Below are 18,695 nucleotides of genomic sequence, written 5' to 3' on the forward strand. Positions count from 1 at the left end.
TATATTTGAACATGGCTATCATATCACCCCTTAACCTCCTCTTCTCCAGGCTAAACATGCCCAGCTCCCTTAGCCGTTCCTCATAAGGCATCGTTTCCAGGCCTTTGACCATTTTGGTTGCCCTCCTCTGGACACATTCCAGTTTGTCAGTGTCCTTCTTGAATTGTGGTGCCCAGAACTGGACACAGTACTCCAGGTGTGGTCTGACCAGAGCAGAATACAGTGGCACTATTACTTCCCTTGATCTAGATGCTATACTCCTATTGATGCAGCCCAGAATTGCATTGGCTTTTTTAGCTGCCGCGTCACACTGTTGGCTCATGTCAAGTTTGTGGTCAACCAAGACTCCTAGATCCTTTTCACATGTACTGCTCTCAAGCCAGGTGTCACCCATCTTGTATTTGTGCCTCTCATTTTTTTTGCCCAAGTGCAATACTTTACATTTCTCCCTGTTAAAATTCATCTTGTTTATTTTTGCCCAGTTCTCTAATCTGTCAAGGTCGTTTTGAAGTGTGATCCTGTCCTCTGGGGTGTTAGCCACCCCTCCCAGTTTGGTGTCATCTGCAAATTTGATCAGGATGCCCTTGAGTCCATCATCCAAGTCGTTGATAAAGATGTTGAATAAGACCGGGCCCAAGACAGAACCCTGTGGCACCCCACTAGTCACTCTTCTAAGATCATATTGCAATAATCCAAACTCGAAATTATCAGAATATGGAGTACAGTGGTCAAGTCTTCTCTGTCCAAAAGGGGACACAGCTGGCAAATCAGCCAGAGATGGGAAAATACTACTACTACTACAGTGGTACCCCGCAAGACGAACGGCTCGCAAGACGGAAAACCCGCTAGACGAAAGGGTTTTCCGTTTTGGAGGCGCTTCGCAAGACGAATTTCCCTATGGGCTTGCTTCGCAAGACGACAGCCCATAGGGAAATATCCGGGACAGCGGGGAAGCGCAGCGCGTCTTCCCCACTGTCCTCGGACCTCCTCCGAAGCCGGGCGGTGGGGCGGGAACGCCTCCTCCCGCCGCCGCCGGGCTTCGGAACGATGCTCCGAAGCCGGGCGGCGGGACGGGAACACCTGCCCCCGCCACCGGGCTTCGGAACGCTGCTCCGAAGCCGGGCGGGGGGGCAGGAACACCTTCTGAAGGCGGGCGGGGGGCGAAAGTCTTTGTCCCCCCTGCCTGCCTTCCCAGGGGCTTTTAAATCACCCCGGACAGTGGAGAAGTCCTCTGCTGTCCCGGGGTGACCCACTAGTCACTCTTCTCCAGGATGAAGAGGAACCATTGATGAGCACCCTTTGGGTTCGGTCAGTCAGCCAGTTACAAATCCACTGAGTGGTAGCATAGTCAAGACCGCATTTTACCAGCTTCTTTACAAGAATATCATGGGGCACCTTGTCAAATGCCTTGCTGAAATCAAGGTAGGCTACATCCACTGCATTCCCTTCATCTACCAGGCTTGTAATTCTGTCAAAAAACGAGATCAGGTTAGTCTGACATGACTTATTTTTCAGAAATCCATGCTGACTTTTGGTGAGCACAGCATTCCTTTCCAGGTGCTCACAGACTGTTTGCTTAATGATCTGCTCCAGAATCTTCCCTGGTATTGATGTCAGACTGACTGGGCGGTAATTATTTGGGTCCTCTCTTTTCCCCTTTTTGAAAATAGGGACAACATTTAGAATCATAGAATCATAGAATAGAATCAGTCTGCCGGGACTTCACCTGTTCTCCAGGAATTCTCAAAGATGACTGCCAGTGGTTCTGAGATCACATCTGCCAGTTCTTTTAATACTCTTGGATGCAGTTCATCTGGCCCTGGAGACTTGAATACATCTAAACTAGCCAAATATTCTTGTACTATCTCCTTAGTTATTCTGGGCTGTGTTTCCTTTGCTGAATCATTTGCTCCAAATTCTTCAGGTCGGGCATTGTTTTCTTTATCGGAGAAGACTGAGGCAAAGAAGGCATTGAGTAGTTCAGCCCTTTCTGTGTCCCCTGTTTGCATTTCACCATCTTCTCCTCAGAGTGACCCCATTGTTTCTTTGTTCTTCCTTTTGCTACGAACATACCCATAAAAGCCTTTTTTGTTGCTTTTAACCTCTCTAGCAAGCCTGAGTTCATTCTGTGCTTTAGCTTTTCTGACTTTGTGTCTACACGTGCTGGCTATTTGTTTGAATTCCTCTTTGGTGGTTTCCCCCCTTTTCCATTTTTTGTACACATCCTTTTTTAATCTTAATTCAGTTAAAAGTTCTTTAGATAGCCACCCTGGCTTCTTTAGGCACCTTCCATGTTTCCGTCTCATTGGTATTGCCTGACGTTGTGCTTGTAGTATCTCCCTCTTAACAAACTCCCAGCCATCATGAACTCCCTTTCCTTTTAGTATTGTTGTCCATGGGATCTCACCCAGCACTTCCCTAAGTTTTATGAAGTCGGCTTTCTTAAAGTCAAGAAATTGAGTCCTAGTATGCTTGGCTGCTCCTTTCCGCTGTATAGTAAACTTCAGAAGAGCATGATCACTCGCGCCTAATGATCCTTCCACTTCTACCCCACTAACCAGGTCATCAACATTGGTTAGGACCAGATCTAAAATGGCTGTTCCTCTTGTTGCTTCTCCCACTTTCTGGACAATGAAGTTGTCTGCAAGGCCAGTGAGGAATCTGTTTGACCTTATGCTCTTGGCTGAGTTTGACGTCCAACAAATATCCGGGTAATTGAAGTCCCCCATTACTACTATCTCCCTTCCTTTTGCATGCTTGGCCATCTGTTCCAGGAAGGCATCATCTATGTCCTCCGTTTGGCTTGGGGATCTATAGTAAACTCCCACAATGAGGTCTCTGTTATTCTTCTCTCCCTTAATTTTGACCCAAATGCTCTCACTTTGGCTTTGAGGATCTAAATCTTGGATCTCTTCACAGGTATACACATCCCTGACATATAACGCCACTCCTCCTCCTTTCTTGTCTGGTCTGTTTCTCTGAAATAGATTGTATCCCCCCATTATTACATTCCAATCGTGGGACTTATCCCACCAGGTTTCAGTGATGCCTATTATGTCATATTTAGTTTGCTGTACCAAGAGCTCAAGCTCATCTTGTTTATTTCCCATGCTTTGCGCATTAGTGTACAGACATTGAAGACCATTAATCATTCCCCCGTGTCTCTTATTTAAGGATTTTTTCCTCCCACCACTAGGTCCGCGTGCTGTTTGCTCCATTTGGTCTATGACATTTGTATGATCATCTTCATTAATTGATAGACTCCTACCTTCAGGAGCACTGTCTCCCTCCCCCACATTAGTCAGTTTAAAGCCCTCCTGATGAGGTTTCTGAGATTTTTGGCAAAAACATTTCTCCCAACCGTTGTGAGGTGCAGCCCATCACTTGCCAGAAGTCCATCTTCAAGAAACTGCAGTCCGTGATCTAAGAATCCAAACCGTTCCTGTTTACACCATTTGCGAAGCCAGCTGTTCACTTCCACTATTTTCCCCTCTCTCCCTGGGCCACGTCGTTCAACTGGGAGGACAGATGAGATGACAATTTGTGCATTTAGTTGCTTCAATTTCCTGCCGAGAGCCTCGTAGTCTCTTTTGATCTTCTGGAGGCTATTGCTTGCAGTGTCATTGGTTCCCACATGAACCAAGAGGAAGGGGTATTTGTCAGTGGGTTTTATGATTCCTTGCAGTCGTTCAGTTACATCTTGGATCTTAGCCCTGGGGAGACAGCACACTTCCCGAGACATCTTGTCAGGCCCACAGATCACTGCTTCTGTTCCCCTCAGTAGGGAATCCCCTATCACCACTACACGCCTCCTCTTGGGTTTGGTCGGGGTTCTTCCGTGAGCTGTCCGTTCCATTTTCATGGTGTTCCTTGATCATTCCAGGCTTGTTGTGGGGTTTTTTTCTTTTTTTCTTTTTGTTTCAACTGAGGCAGCTATGGTCAACCTGTGGGCCCTCCAGATGTTGCTGGACTATTGGGTCTGTAGCTGGTTGACTGACTAAACCCAAAGAGGGTTCACAAATGGTTCTTCACCATCCTGGGGGGAAAGTGACAAGTGCTGCAGGGTTCTGCCGTGGGCCCATTGTTCAACATCTTTATAAACAACTTGGATGGAGGAATTCAGGGGGTGCTCATCAAATTTACAGAAGAGACCAAACTGGGAGGGGGAGCTAATGCCACAGAAGAAAGAATCAGGACAGACTGGAGAACTGGGCCCAAGCTAACAGAATGAATTTCCATAGGACAAGTGTCAGGTTCTGCACTTAGGCAGGAAGAACCAGATACACAAATATAAGATGTGGGACACTTGGCTTATTAGCAGTACATATGAAAAGGATCTAGGGGTCTGAATAGACCACAAACTTAACATCGGTCAACAGTGCGATGCAGCAGCAAAAAAAGCTACTGCTATTCTAGACTGCATCAACAGAAGTCTAGTGTCCCGATGAAGGGAAGTGTTAGTCCTGCTGCCTTCAGACCTGGAGTCCTGTGTCCAGCTCTGGGCACCACACTTTAAGAAGGATATGGGCAAAGTGGAACTTGTCCAGAGGAGGGTGACCAAAATGTTCCAGAGTCTGGAAACCAAGTCTTATAAAGAATGCTGGAGGGAGTGGGCATGTTTAGCCTGGAGAAGAGGAGGCTGAGAGGAGATATGAGAGACATCATCAAATATCTCAAGGGCTGTCACATGGAAGATGGAGCAAGGGTAGGACTTGAACCAATGGCTTCACGTTACGCGAAAGACGATTCCAAGTAATCTTCAGGAAGAACTTGATGATGGTAAGATTTTTTCAACAGAGGACTCTCACATGAGAAGTGGGCTTTCCTTCCTTCTATTTTAAAATGTCACTGCTCCTACCAACAAGTTTATGGGAATTTAGTAGGCTCTGTAAAAATGCTTTCCTGCCAACCCATCTAATGAGTGAATATCACCATTTTCTTTGGTAGCTGGAAAGTTTACACTGACCTTCTGTTCTTCTAAGTTGAAGGGAGAAATGATCACTGAGCCCTTTAGACCTATATCTCTAATTACCATTCATATTAAACTTTTGCCTGGAGAAGAGCCATGACAGAAGCTAAGACAGCTTTTGGATTTATATAATTATCCAATAATGACAAACTATCAACACTATATGTACCCATTAAAGGGCACTGCAAATTTCTTTCCTGCATTTAGAAGAGCAGGCCAGCAGATGGCAGCAGATTCAAAGATGTTTTGGAAGCATGTATATTTATCTTGCAAAGGAGCTCTCCCACTGCAGGACAGCATCTTGCACAGGCCTTTAGGGATTTCAGTAGGCATGGCTTTGTATACGGCTGGAAACTTAGCCTTTGTCCATAAAAACAGAAGCCTTAGAGTTTCCGCAGGGCTCAACTATTTGAGGCTCTTTCATAAATTTTACAATGCCACAAGGTGCGCAGCAAAAAAAGTTGGGGTGGGATTGAGACAAGGAGGAAGATGATGAAAGCAAGAGAAAACAGCACTGTCTGTTCAGTTACGCAGAGGGTGGCCTACACACCATGCCTCCAAAGCACCTTTGATGAGTCCTGAGAAACGTCTTCCAAATTAGGGGTGGCTGAAGCATTTTGGCTTGGGGGACACCTGCAGATGCAAAGCCCCCCCCCCCCCTTGAAGAGCCACATGCAGGCAGAGGGCATGGGCAAAACATAAAGCAGCTCCCTATCACAGTCGGTGTGGCCTCTCTGCAGTTCCTTCAACCACACACTGACTGACCCCACTCTCACACAGGCACCCCATCACCGGGCTTGCAGGAGAGATTGAAACCTCTCCCCTCAGCCCAGTGCTGTTTTGAGGGGGAAGGCTGGAGCTGGCAGGCCCATAGGCTCACCACCCCACTAGAAATTAAGAGCGGTCTTCTCTGGACATTGGCAAATACCTACTTTCTTCTGGGGCTCATCAGGAGTGTCTGTGGGAGAGATGCAGATGTCCTCAGTCTCTGAATGGTTGGAATCACAAGACGATACGCTGACGGAATCCATGCTTTCACCGGAGCTCCCGCTTGGCGTGGACTTGGGCTGCTCTTTGGTCGGAGTGCCGCTGGCAATTAGGTCAGATCCCAGAAATAACCTGGCGAAAAGCAAGTGAGGAAATGAAAGGGCACCAAGTGCTGGTGGGAAGTAGAGATGCTGAACACGTCTAAGGTATCCTCAGATAACTCCACCCATAAAGTAGATACTGCTATTATGCACAGGCCCTTGTATCTCCAAACAGAACATTCAGAAGTGAGATTTAATATGGCGTGAACTGAAGCCCTATAGAACAGGCCTCTCCAACTTGTGGCCTACTAGGCCAGAGACATTCTCCTCAACAAACCATCAGTATCACACTCAAAGGGGGAAAAACTTATTTTTAGGTGACACTGAACTCCAGCTAGACTTAATCATATCTGTTAAGATTCAAACTGTGTCTGTTGGAGATGTAAAGTTATGAATACATATATTCTGGTCATCTCCTAAAATGAGATTGTTCTGGAGTGTTGTATTAGGTGAAACTGACTGCATTGCAGGATATACTCTGCCAATAAATCCACTACTGAGTTTTGTAAAAGATCATGTCCTCTTAGAACACAGAGAAATGATAACATGCCCATATGGCAATTGGCTATAATAATTGCAGGCAAATCAATGCTCCTGCACTAGATGATTGCATTATTGTGGTCTAGAAAGGTGTCCAAATGATAAGAGTAATATAGATTATGAGAAGCAAGACAACATGACAGTTGATTTATTGAAAAACTGAGTGTAATGAAACAAGGAAATACAGAACCATTACTGGGAACACTGTAGAATAAGCTAAATCCCAGACTCTTCACCAAACAGAGAAAATCTGTAAAAGTGGCTATTTTCCTCGCCTCCCGTAATTAAACATAGGCACTATGCATTTTCAGTTTATTCTTCATTTGTTAAAACCATTTTTGTAAAAGAAATAACAACTTATGGCCTACCGGGCAAAATGCAGTCTAGCCCTGCCAGCTACATGGTGCCTTGCCAAGAAGCCTTGACAACCATCTCTGCAGTTCCCAGCAGGTAGAAAACAGGAGTTTTATTGAGCCCCTGAAGGGCTGTGGGAGGCTTGGTGAGTCACAAAGCATGTCATATGTTCACTGAGAAAATGGCAAAAGACTTCTGTGGGTGTTTACACAACTGGGCCTCAAAACGCCAAGATTCCCAAAATGTTTTTAACTCAAGGTTTCCTCTTCTTCAAGCAAATTTTGTGCATTAGAACATTGCCTCTTGGATCAATCAAGTGAGAACACAAGCCAGCTACAGTTATGCACCTTTAGGGAAGGCTGTTGTTTCAGCAAAGACATTTTAGTCACATCATCACCACCATCATTTGAGATGATTAATCAATTACAATGCTCAATTAAAGCTGCATATTGCAGCAAGGTGCAGCACAGGTAAGGGAAATTCCTGGTTACCGTATTTTTTGCTCTATGAGACTCACTTTTTCCCTCCTAAAAAGTAAGGGGAAATGTGTGTGCGTCTTATGGAGCGAATGCAGGCTGCACAGCTATCCCAGAAGCCAGAACAGCAAGAGGGATTGCTGCTTTCACTGCACAGCGATCCCTCTTGCTGTTCTGGCTTCTGAAATTCAGATTTTTTTTTTCTTGTTTTCCTCCTCGAAAAACTAGGTGCGTCTTACGGTCTGGTGCGTCTTATAGAGCGAAAAATACGGTAGCTGGGGGACATTTTTGATCCCTTAATTCAATGAATTGATGTTCCAGTTCTATTTTTTAAAGCCCCCTTATGTGAAGGGAAAGTTAAACACTGGCTTAAAGCGGTGGGATTTTAATGTGCTGGTGCATGATGGCCTTGGTTTTGAATTTTTTTTTAAATGCAGGTCCTTCCTCGCCTCAGACGCATGGGTGAAGGCTTGTTTTTTAAATGGAATTAAGTAAATGTGAGTAACTTGCATGATTCTATAAGCTAACCATAGTTTAGCACAGATGCACAAGCTTTGTTCTTTGGCTACAGGCTGTGGTTAAGGAGGAGGGAGCTTAGCCATGATCCCAGAAACCAAACCTTGGCTTAGCTGCCACATCACACCAGGCCAAAGGAAGGTGTGAGTGAGCTCCTCTCTGGAGGTGAGGGGGGTATTCATAGTGCTGTTCGCCCAAGCCCACACCAACGCCCTCAGGCCGTACTCACAGGCTAAGCCGCTTCACCATGCTCTTCCGAGGTTTTGGTGATGTGGTCGTTGTGTCAACAGCTGCCTCCACCTCGCAGGAGAGGGCATAGCTGCAAAATGGAGGTCACTTTGGAGTTAGGACTACATTAAAATCTTGCTAAATGTGAAATAAAGTACCTGAATCAAAGCAACGTTTTTGCTATGCATGATTATTATTTAATAAATTTGTATACTGCCCTTCATCCATAGATCTCAGGATGGATTACAGCATAAAAATGCAAGATAAAAACACAAATTACATAATAAAAACAAAAACAAAACAATTACTCTTATTAAAATTACTTAAGGCAAATGGCATAAATACTGAGTTGCATTTTTTGCTGCACAGTAATTCCTTTTATTATGCACTTCATTAAACAAAATAGGACACGTTCTCTGGGGTCTAAGTTAAAAGTTAGCCAGGGTGGTATGTAACCATGTGATCCATCATAACCCCATGGGGAGCAGATATCAATGTGACCAGGGCAGAGTGGGAGCAGCTATGTAGCTGATCAAGATAACATGTGAATGAGCACAGGCAGGTATCAGGAAGAGATCAGGACCAGTCTGGGTTCCCTTGCACACCACAGACATTATTGGATGAGTTTATAAAATAGTATCTAAAACTTACTAGATACTGTACCATACACAGATAAAAGTAAACAAGTCCCTACTTGTAGGCTCACAATCTAAATTTTAAAAAATGGCACAAAAGGGGAGGAAAGGAAAACTACATGTGAGCAAAGCTAAAAGGAACACAGGGAGTAATAAGAAGAAAAGGTAGTCTCCACAGTAGCTAAGCCACATGTTATACATGGGTTATAAGTTGTCATAGGTGCTGGCTGACCATCCTTGGCTCAGATGACTGTTGGCTAATAGTAAAAAACTACAGATTTTACTTTAGTGAGCCATTTCAGAATTAACAAAGGAATGTTAATGTGTCCTGATGGCTTAGAATCTACCCTTTAGATGGTAACACTACTCCAAACCAGAGGGAGGAGCAGAAAAGGTTTGGAGCCACATTCACAGCAGATGGAGAAAGAGGTGGAAGCGCAGCCTTGCAGCAGCTGCATAAGTTTATCTCTAATAAACTAGTGCAATATGAGCAGCTTTGTTGCCTGATGCAGAAGAATCTACTGGTTTCCAATTACAGATGGCTGGATCATTCTTACTTCCAGTCCATAGCATATTTTGCATATGTTCATTGATAAGTGTGTTCCATCCCATTTTTGCATCAATCTGATTTTTTAAAAATCTGTAAGAAAATTATTATTTAAATACTATTTTATTTCAGTGTATGCATTTATCCTAAAATATGATTTAGTTCTTATAAAGAACAACAATTTCAAGTGTCATATTCTTTGAGCTGAGAACTGTATTGTAACATCCAACAATAATTACAATCTGATCTAGATTCAGGTAGGGAGCCATGTTGGTCTGAAGCAGTCGAAATAAATAAAAGAAATAAATTAAAAAATTGTCCAGTAGCACCTTAGAGACCAACTAAGTCGTTCTTGGTGTAAACTTTCATGTGCATGATACACTGAAACAGAAGTCACCAGACCCTTACATATAGTGGGAGGGTGGGGTGGGGGTTTTCTCAGAAAGGAAGTAGGAGATGGGGGATTGACTCAATGGGTATGGTAAACCTCTTGGCGACTGTTATACAAGGGTCTGGTGACTTCTGTTTCAGTGTATCTGAAGAAGTGCGCATGCACACAAAAGCTCATACCTGGAACAAACTAAGTTGGTCTCTAAGGTGCTACTGGACTATCTATCTATCTATCTATCTATCTATCTATCTATCTATCTATCATCTATCTATCTATCTATCTATCTATCTATCTATCTATCTATCTATCTATTTAGACTACAATCTGATCTGTGTATTGGTCTGGGAGGTATGAATATGGCTAGTTCACTTTAAAATGCAGAGTGAACAAAATCGTCCTCCATCACTACTTTGAATACGTTTTGTTTGTTTGCTTGCAAATAAAACAAATTACAAAGCCACTATAAGGCTCTAGTGCTCTTTCATCCAGACTAAGCCCAGTAGTGCTACCCCTGGAACATTTCCACTTGGTGAAGTGGGAGTACAAGTACACTCCTCTTACCAATATAAGGTAAAAAATGTAAAGGTAAAAGACCCCTGGACGGTTAAGTCCCATTGCACTATGGGGTTACGGCGCTCATCTCGCTTTCAGGCCAAGGGAGACAGCTTTCCGGGTCATGTGGCCAGCATGACTTAAACTGCTTCTGGTGCAACGGAACACCATAATGGAAACCAGAGCGCATGGAAACACCGTTTACTTTCCTGCCACAGTGGTACCTATTTGTCTACTTGCACAGGCATGCTTTCAAACTGAAGGTTGGCAGGAACTGGGGCAAAGCAATGGGAGCTCATCCCGTCACGGGGATTTGAACTGCCGACCTTCCAATCAGCAAGCCCAAGAGGCTCAGTGGGTTAGATCATAGCGCCACCTGCGTCCCTTAGAAATATATGAATACCAGAGCGAGACAAGTACCATGTATGCACATTTCCAAGATCTTACATTGCCATGTACTTTCACCAGTGTTTTACAAACATATATTTGTTCTACTATCTTTTATGATGGATGGGAACACCACACACACACACACACACACACACACACACACACACACACACGAGAGAGATGGATGGGGAGAGGAATCTACCATACAGAAATGTTTCACCTCACCTTTCTTCCTCTGTTAAATGCCGCTGTTTCTTGAACCACTGAATGAATTTTCTGTCTGAAGTCATGCAATAACTATTGCAGGAAGATTGTAAGAGCTTAATCTGAGCAATCACTTCAAACTCCTGAAAAAGGAAATAAAATAATTAGACTATTAATAAGGGAACAAAGTTAAACACAGAGTTGCTAACAGACCAGAGTGGCAGAAAACTACACGACAATCAGAGAAGTTAAAGATGGCACGACACAGATTCACCTGCAAGAGCATGCAGCCTGGTTTTGAAAGGTGCCCAAACTCTGCTGCTTCAACAAAATGAATGGACCTAAGGGAGCACTCCGGGCTGCACAGTGTATGTGGGGTTTTACCAGAGGTCAGCCGGGCTCTGGCAAGCAATACAAGCTTCCTCCAGGGCTTCCCCCCAACACTGGAGCTACAAAGCAAGAGGGATGATCCTTAGCTCCAAGCAGGGGCAGAAGCGAGGTGCAAGCAGAGAGCCAAAACTAATTTAAATACAATAATCCAAAATCCACTTTAAGCATTGGAACACACACGCACCCTCCAAATACTGTTTTTGGCTTTTTTAATGTTACGCGTGCCCTGAATATCTTCGGTGATGTCTTCCTAACACAGCAAAACTTAATTTATAGGAAGCATCTGAAAAGATTTTTCTTTGTGTAACTAATCAGAACAGAAGGGGGGGGGGTAGGGAAGCACTCAATTGCTTTCAAAGGTTTGGATTAAGAGGAAGTTTCCCAGCTGTGCCTGATGTCCCCTGAAGGCTGCCTTGCAGTTCCATTTGCAAGTTTATCTAGTTGTGTCACCTCCTGCCTGCCTCTGAAGCCAAAAAGAGGATGAGGGGCAGATCAGCCAGGGAACACAGTAAAGAAAAAGCAAACTTACCCGCCTTCTCTTTTCAAAATTGATTAGCCCTCCCTGCAAGAAACAGAGAGAGGAAGGATTAGTTTCAAAATCCATTTGTCTATATGCTCTCAATTTAATACAGTTTTTAACAGTAAAATAGCTGCTTTCAAATGTATTTTGTTATAGGGTCACAGCTTTTCCTTGCTTTTCAAAAGAACTAATCTTTCAAGCCCTCCAGATATGGTTGGACTACAACTCCCATCATCCCTGGGGCTGCAGGAAGAGGGCACCATACTGGCTACTCCAATCTGCCACCAACTGAAAGGCTTGTCATCACCTCCTTCAGTCGCTTGAGCCTCAGCTAATCTGGTGGTTCTGTGGACAATATCATAGTCCCTGCTCTGAAGAAAAGTCCTGGAGCTGCATCCTCCCTCCATTACACTACTGGTAAAGCCCCTATGTCAGGGCGGTTCAACAGGAGGCCCACCATTTAACCCACACAGCCCTTGCTCTGCCTTCCCAAAGCATGAGGGCTGTGACAGGGTCCCGGAGTCCTCCCTCCTTCTTCCCAAAGCCTAATTAGTGCTTTCCCAGCTTTGGGAAGGAGGTGGGAGACGATCCTGCCAGAGCATCACACCTCCTTCCCAAAGCCTGGTGCCTCCTTAGTAGGCTTTGGGGAGGCAGCATGCGGTCTGGGGAGGAGCCATTAAATGTGGGGCTCACTCCACTGCACCCTCACATGACATGGCAGTGTGCGACCTACGGGTTCTGGACTGAAGTGCTATTGCAGCCCACTTGGTAGGAATAGTTGGGCCGCCGTGCTCTGTGTGGAGATGCTGGTTCTCACAAACACCGCCTTCATATGAATGGAGACTGGCTGCAGGATTCCAGGTGGAATCCCACAGCCCGCAATGTTCAGGTGAGGACAATTATCCATGTGAATTGGCTCCTGAGTATTTCTACCTTAATGTGGATACTATTATTCTGTAGATTTCAGAAGAACTCAGCTTTCAGAATAATATTTCACAAGAGTATTCCAACTAAGTAATTTACATATAATCCAGGACACCCATATTCCTTCCCACCTGTTTTGAAAACAAACTACTACATTTTTGATGTAGAGTATAGTTGGGAGAACTCCCCACTTTAAATTCCATTTGATAGCGATCTCCATTTATTTCCTAATAAAGATTCCACTTGCCTCTGCTTCTGGCATATCTCTTCCCCCCTCCCCCCCGTGATTGTTATAATGAAACCCACACAGCTATTAGGAATGGCTACTGATCACGTTCAGAAAGCAGGCTCGTGGGTCTGTTGTGTAACCTACCTCCACGTAGTCCTGAAGAGCTGTGTCAAGCATTGTCAGGTCAGTCAGAAAAGTACCAAGATAAGGAACAGTGCCTTGCATTACACCCTGCACAGGATGACAGCAGAAACAAGTCACTCATCTTTCCTCAGCCTCAACAGCTACCAATTGGTTTGTGGGTCCAATTCCAAGCCCTTCAAGGACCTCGTAGGAACCTCAATGGAACCTTCTTGCCCTCTTAGAACGTGGCTGCACATTACAAGCTTTTCCCTTTACTTCTACCCAAGACAGCAGTGGGGAATCTATGGCCATTCAGATACTGTTGGACTCCAACTCCCAACAGCTCCAGCCAATGGCCGGGGTAATGACTGGCGTAGAGTGGTTGAAAAGCTCTATTCCAAAGAAGCTTGTCAACCATTCTACATCTTTTCATGAAGATCACCTGATAAGCTTTGCAGGAACCCAAGGTTGCACAGATTATAGGTTGAGAACCTCTGCAATACAGCAAAATACCAACTGCCTGAAGACTTAAAAGGCAAGAGCTGGGTTTCCAAATCGTGTCTGGTGTCATTTCAACATAAGCTGACTGTGATCAATGCCTCCTCCCACATCAGATTTTAAATGTCCTGTACTATAAAATAATCTTGGTCCCAGAGTATATGTTTTAACTTTTGAGGCTTATCTTAATTTATTTGTTTTAAACAAAATACTAGTTCTGACTTGTTTCCCAAGAGGATGGTTTCCGATCCTGGCTTGCTCTCAAATTGCATATTATATCAACCACATTTCCCTGAGTGCTGATGTCACAGGGAGCTGTGGTTTAAAAGCAGGAGGTTTCAATCTTCTCCCAGGCATGGAAGAGGAAGAAACAGGACAGAATGCATGTGAGCCCAAGGACTGGGAAGGCTCATTCATGAAATGAAAACACTGGTTTTTCAATTTCATCTAAACCCAAACCATTATATTCGCATCAGGACTAGGAGATTTCCAAGATTGTTTTTGCAATCACTCTATTTTTATATTCTTCAGAAAAGAGCACCTTTTGCTCTAAATCTTAATTTCTTAATATTATGATTATCTCATAGAGAAAATGAAAGGGAGAAGGCTCACCATATCTTTCTGCAGTTGAAGCCTCCTCTGAGTTCTCTTCTGGTTCTCTTTCACGCTGCTGTCCAAATTTGCAAATTTAGACGTTCCTTCCTGTAGTTTGAAAAGAAGGGCAAGTAACGAAAGAGGCTACTAAACAGGCTTGCAAACATTTCTCACACCAATTGCAAACTTATGTACTGTTCTCTCAAGTCCAGAAAACATTGCTTCCTGCTGGAAAAAAGGGAAAGAAAGAGGTTCTAAAATCTTTGTTTCCTGGCATTCTGAAGGAAAATGTTCCAAAATGCCATAAGCTTGTTTGCAAAATATTTATAGGCCAGTTCATGAGTCCTGCCAATCCCCCATCTTCTCCAAGTCAAACACATCTGGACTACAACTTTCTCACTTCTAAACACTTAACATTTTCTCTCTTCTTAAACATCTTGTTCCTAACTTACTTTAAAATATGTTCTAATAAACATCTCCCCTATTATATAATGCTGTATTAAGAAAAAGCACCAGTTTTCTTGTACACTTGCACTGGGATATGATGACTAATATCTCTGGTCTGCTGACTAACAAGGAGACAGTCAGGAAATGAAAATGCTTGCTTTTACATTCCAGCAACTGCAGCCCTGGAGAGCACTTTCCCAATAACTGTATGAATGGAAGCCATATTTCACAACACTTTTTGAACTTCTGGCACAGGCTGATTAACCTATTGCCATTGTCCCCTAGGCTGCTTTGATGTGCAATTGCAGGGGTCAGCAACATGACACTGCTTCTCAGATGCCCTCCCTGAAAACAAAGGTTCAGATGTGGGTCTTTCTCCAACATCTCCCACAATGGATATTGGAGCAAATAATTCATTTAGCTTCTCTACTTCATTCACAATGGAGCTCTTCTAACTCACCCAGTTTTCATTATATGATAAGCTTGCATACATTAGTTTTGCTTTTAGCAGATCCTTGTCTGTAGCATTTTTTAAACATCCAATTTAATATCCAGTTAACATCCAAAGTGCTTCAGGCCCCTGCTTTAGTTCAGGGTGCCTTGAACAAGCCCAGAACCCCTTAAAAAATGCCCCATTTTGTTTCATGATTCATCTGAATTCACCGCACACCACAATTTTTATGGCTTCCTTCACACTATTATTTAACTATGTTGTTATCCTTTGGATGGGTCCACACCTTCTCTAATCCATGGTATAAATTAAAGTTTAAATAACTTACAAACATGTCATAGAATCCTAGTATTGTGGCGTTGGAAGGGACCCTGAGGGTCATCTAGTCCAACTCTCTCTCTCCTTCAACTTTATTTTAATGAAGCCTCTCATTTTTGTGAATTTCCTTCCACTGAAATTAAATGAAACTTTGCTGGCCTTCCTGGGCAATTTTCTATTCATTATAAACTGAATTTCAGAGTACTATGATCACTATTTCCAAGCATTCTGGTGACACTTAACATTTCCAGATTCTGGGCACAACTCAATATTAATTTATGGGTCGCCACTTCTATTATAAGCTCTATAGCTAACTGTTGCAAGGTATAATTATCATATCAAAAAAAGCTGTCTCTTTGCCATGATCTGAATGCACATTTACCTAGTTAATATTTTCCCATTCTGCCTCCACATCAAGCTCAAAATTGTTCTCAGAGCTTGGGCTGTGTATGTGTGCATGTTTTAAGTACTCAATTTCTTATTTGAATAGGTATTTCTAGACACAGTGATTTTGCAATTAGTTTTGTTCCTCCTAAAGTTTTTAATTTATTGTACTCAATACTCTCGTTGACACGTAGATTAACACTTCTGCCAATGCAGCTTTTTCTCCATAGATTTCCCATCCATCTAATTGATTACTGTCTTTCCAACAGGTTTCTGATATTAAAAGAAAAAGCATATTCATAAAATAGCTCTCTAACGCTTCCAAGCATTAGTTTACACATCCATAACGAGTTTTCCTATGGTACATATCTCTGAATATTCCACTGGCTTTCCATGGTTTCTGGGTGCTTGTCAATATCTTCCATCCCTTCTCAGTCGAATAGAATAGAAAACTCAGACGATCCCCTTTAAGGGATTCGTTATCCCAAATCAGTCACATTTCAGATTTTGGTGTTGGCTTTCCCCATGGTCACAGATTAACAGCCACTCTCTGACCTTTATGATGGTAAATATCAGAGGTCTGGCTCCATTTTGATCCAAGTGGAGCCAATCACATTTGTACATTTTAGCAGGGGGGGGGGGGAGCTGAGAGCAGTGCTCACAAGGTTTTAAAAAGCAGTGTTTTAATGCACCACTGAGATATCCACTACTTCTCACCCGCATTAGCAACTCCCGGCTTGTCAAATAGTTGTCGTGATCCGAGAAAATTTCTGACAGTTCCTCAAACATCAACATCCTGTCCCTGTGCAGAAAAGAAACTGATTGAAAACTGAGGTTTTCAGATATCCCAAAACAAATTAAAAGCTAAACATGTTGAGATTAGACAGTGGTGTTACTGTTGTCTTGTCAGAACGTGAGCCCATGGCTGGACTTGGAACACAAAAGGAGATGGCTGTGAAAGATTTGTGACCACAGATTGTCTCCTGTTTTCTTAAAAGTTTGTAATAGCACCCACTGGGGATGGGCTCCAATTCATAGCACACTGTTGTGTGAAGGGTGTGTGGGTTAATCCTGCTCTCCATGAACTTTTCCTGATGAAGATCCTCAACTGTTACAGCTGCTATGTGACCACAGGGGAAAACTTACAGGTACCAGCCACAGATATTTGAAGGTCTTGCCTATTCCCTTTCTCAATCTGGGGACTGGAGGGATGTCAGATCGGGGTTCAGCTTGTATGCCACCATCTCCCAACTCTGGTCAGGGGAAGGAACTGCAGGAAACCGACCACATTATGCAAGGGAGCTTCCTTGTCCTAACTAGCCAGCCTGGAGCGGGCAATATTCTCCCTATAGAGATTTCTAGGCTAGGCATTTTCAGTAATCTGCATAATTAGGTTGACTGTTCTTGAGGCTATTGGCCAACTTTGCCTCTCACACCCTGCCGCCTCCTCCTGGACCCTCTAATCAACTGTGGAGGAACTGGGCATGAGACCCGCACACTGGAGCAGCAAGATCAACAACAATTAACAAGGTTGCTCTCCATTGCAAAGAAGAGGTGGGAAAGTCTTACTTTGCAACACATGCCCAGCTCTTCTTTAACCGATAGATGGAATTCGATTGTAGTGCTGAAACAATGGCCCTCAAGGAGGAAAAATTCTTCAGGATCCTACATTCCTGCAGAAGAGGTGGTTAAGAAACAGAAGAGGGTTAAATATCAATTATTACACACCGATGGGTGATTTCCTGTTTTAGGGTATGGCAGCTGCTGTAAATTCTTACTGCTAAAACCACCTGAACAAATATTGAGCACTTTAAGGAGAGAGAGTGTGTCTCCCTAGCCCTTTCCAGCATCTAAAAATAAGCTTTAATGTAGATTTTGGCACCTTGTTCTTGTTTTCTTCACTTTTAACTTTTGGTGTGTGTGTGGCAATGGTGTTGATTCAGTTTAATAGTTTCCAGCTCTTCCAGTTATAAGATTAGTAAAAGTGGGCCTCTATGACCAAGCTGAAGAGAACTAAAGAGCATTTATTCAAAAACATATTCACATCACTGTTTCCTGTGGAGGCTTTCGTGTTACTTTTAAGTCACACAACACTCTTCATCATTAAATAGAAGTTTCTGGGCATGGAAAAGCATGGAACCCAAAAAGCTACCCAAAAAGCCAATTTGGCTGACAAATGCTAATTCAGCGTACTTCCCTTGATGGCTAGCATACTGCCATTTATAGTCTCGCCATATAGACTTAGGTGGTGGCTTTGGGATGGCATGGGGTAACCATATGGGATGCCTTTGATGAACAGGGAAAGGATGGACAAACAGAAATGTGATTATTAACTACTATTACTACTACTACTACAACTTCTGAAGCTAACCTAGAGTAGAAGAACAAAACAAAACAAAACATTTGCTTAGCATTAATGAAAATATTAAAGCAAAAGATCCATGGCACTGATGTTTCCCATAATGAAGACAGATTATTTTCGTTTCCCAGGGAGACAGTTTGTACAAAATGCATATTTACATGTGCAATATTGATCCATTTCTCTATGATCTTGGCTCGCTGTTGTGTTTTCAACTCTTTTCCATTCAAGATGGTCCTGACAACACATTTGGTCACCGAATTGAACTGGGCAATGGTGGCTCTGATGGTGGGGGCCAAGTGCTTGTTCTCTTTCTTGTCCCTCTGAGACCAGATGCAGCCCAAGCAGTGATGGGGCACCACTCTTTTAAACAGTTTCTACAACAACACAAAATACACATTATCAGCACAATATTATTCATAATCCCCACTGAAATGCACATCTGCAAAGCTGAACACAGGGTTTAGTGAGCAGGGCGAGGCTGTGGCAGAGAGAAGTCCAGAATCAAAGGCAGAGGCAGGAGAGGAGGGAGGCCAAGAGGCAGAGAGGAGTCAGGCTGGTGAAGAAG

General features: G+C 43.5%; 1 protein-coding gene across 6 annotated transcripts in view; it reads right to left on the reverse strand.

Annotated features, from left to right (window-relative positions):
- Positions 1 to 18,695, reverse strand: part of RGL1 (ral guanine nucleotide dissociation stimulator like 1) — a 144,770-nt gene that overhangs the window by 11,337 nt on the left and 114,738 nt on the right. For all 6 annotated transcript variants that reach the window (XM_082226651.1, XM_082226654.1, XM_082226653.1 and 3 more), the window contains 9 exons: positions 18,289 to 18,504; positions 17,338 to 17,441; positions 16,486 to 16,570; positions 14,187 to 14,276; positions 13,098 to 13,184; positions 11,810 to 11,842; positions 10,912 to 11,033; positions 8,173 to 8,262; positions 5,902 to 6,088 (listed from right to left, as the gene is read on the reverse strand). In XM_082226651.1, coding sequence (XP_082082777.1) covers positions 5,902 to 6,088; positions 8,173 to 8,262; positions 10,912 to 11,033; positions 11,810 to 11,842; positions 13,098 to 13,184; positions 14,187 to 14,276; positions 16,486 to 16,570; positions 17,338 to 17,441; positions 18,289 to 18,504 — 1,014 coding nt within the window. The remainder of the gene's footprint in view (positions 1 to 5,901; positions 6,089 to 8,172; positions 8,263 to 10,911; positions 11,034 to 11,809; positions 11,843 to 13,097; positions 13,185 to 14,186; positions 14,277 to 16,485; positions 16,571 to 17,337; positions 17,442 to 18,288; positions 18,505 to 18,695) is intronic.

Source organism: Podarcis vaucheri, assembly GCF_965113315.1.
Source record: "Podarcis vaucheri genome assembly, chromosome: 6".
Taxonomy (NCBI): Eukaryota; Metazoa; Chordata; class Lepidosauria; order Squamata; family Lacertidae; genus Podarcis; species Podarcis vaucheri.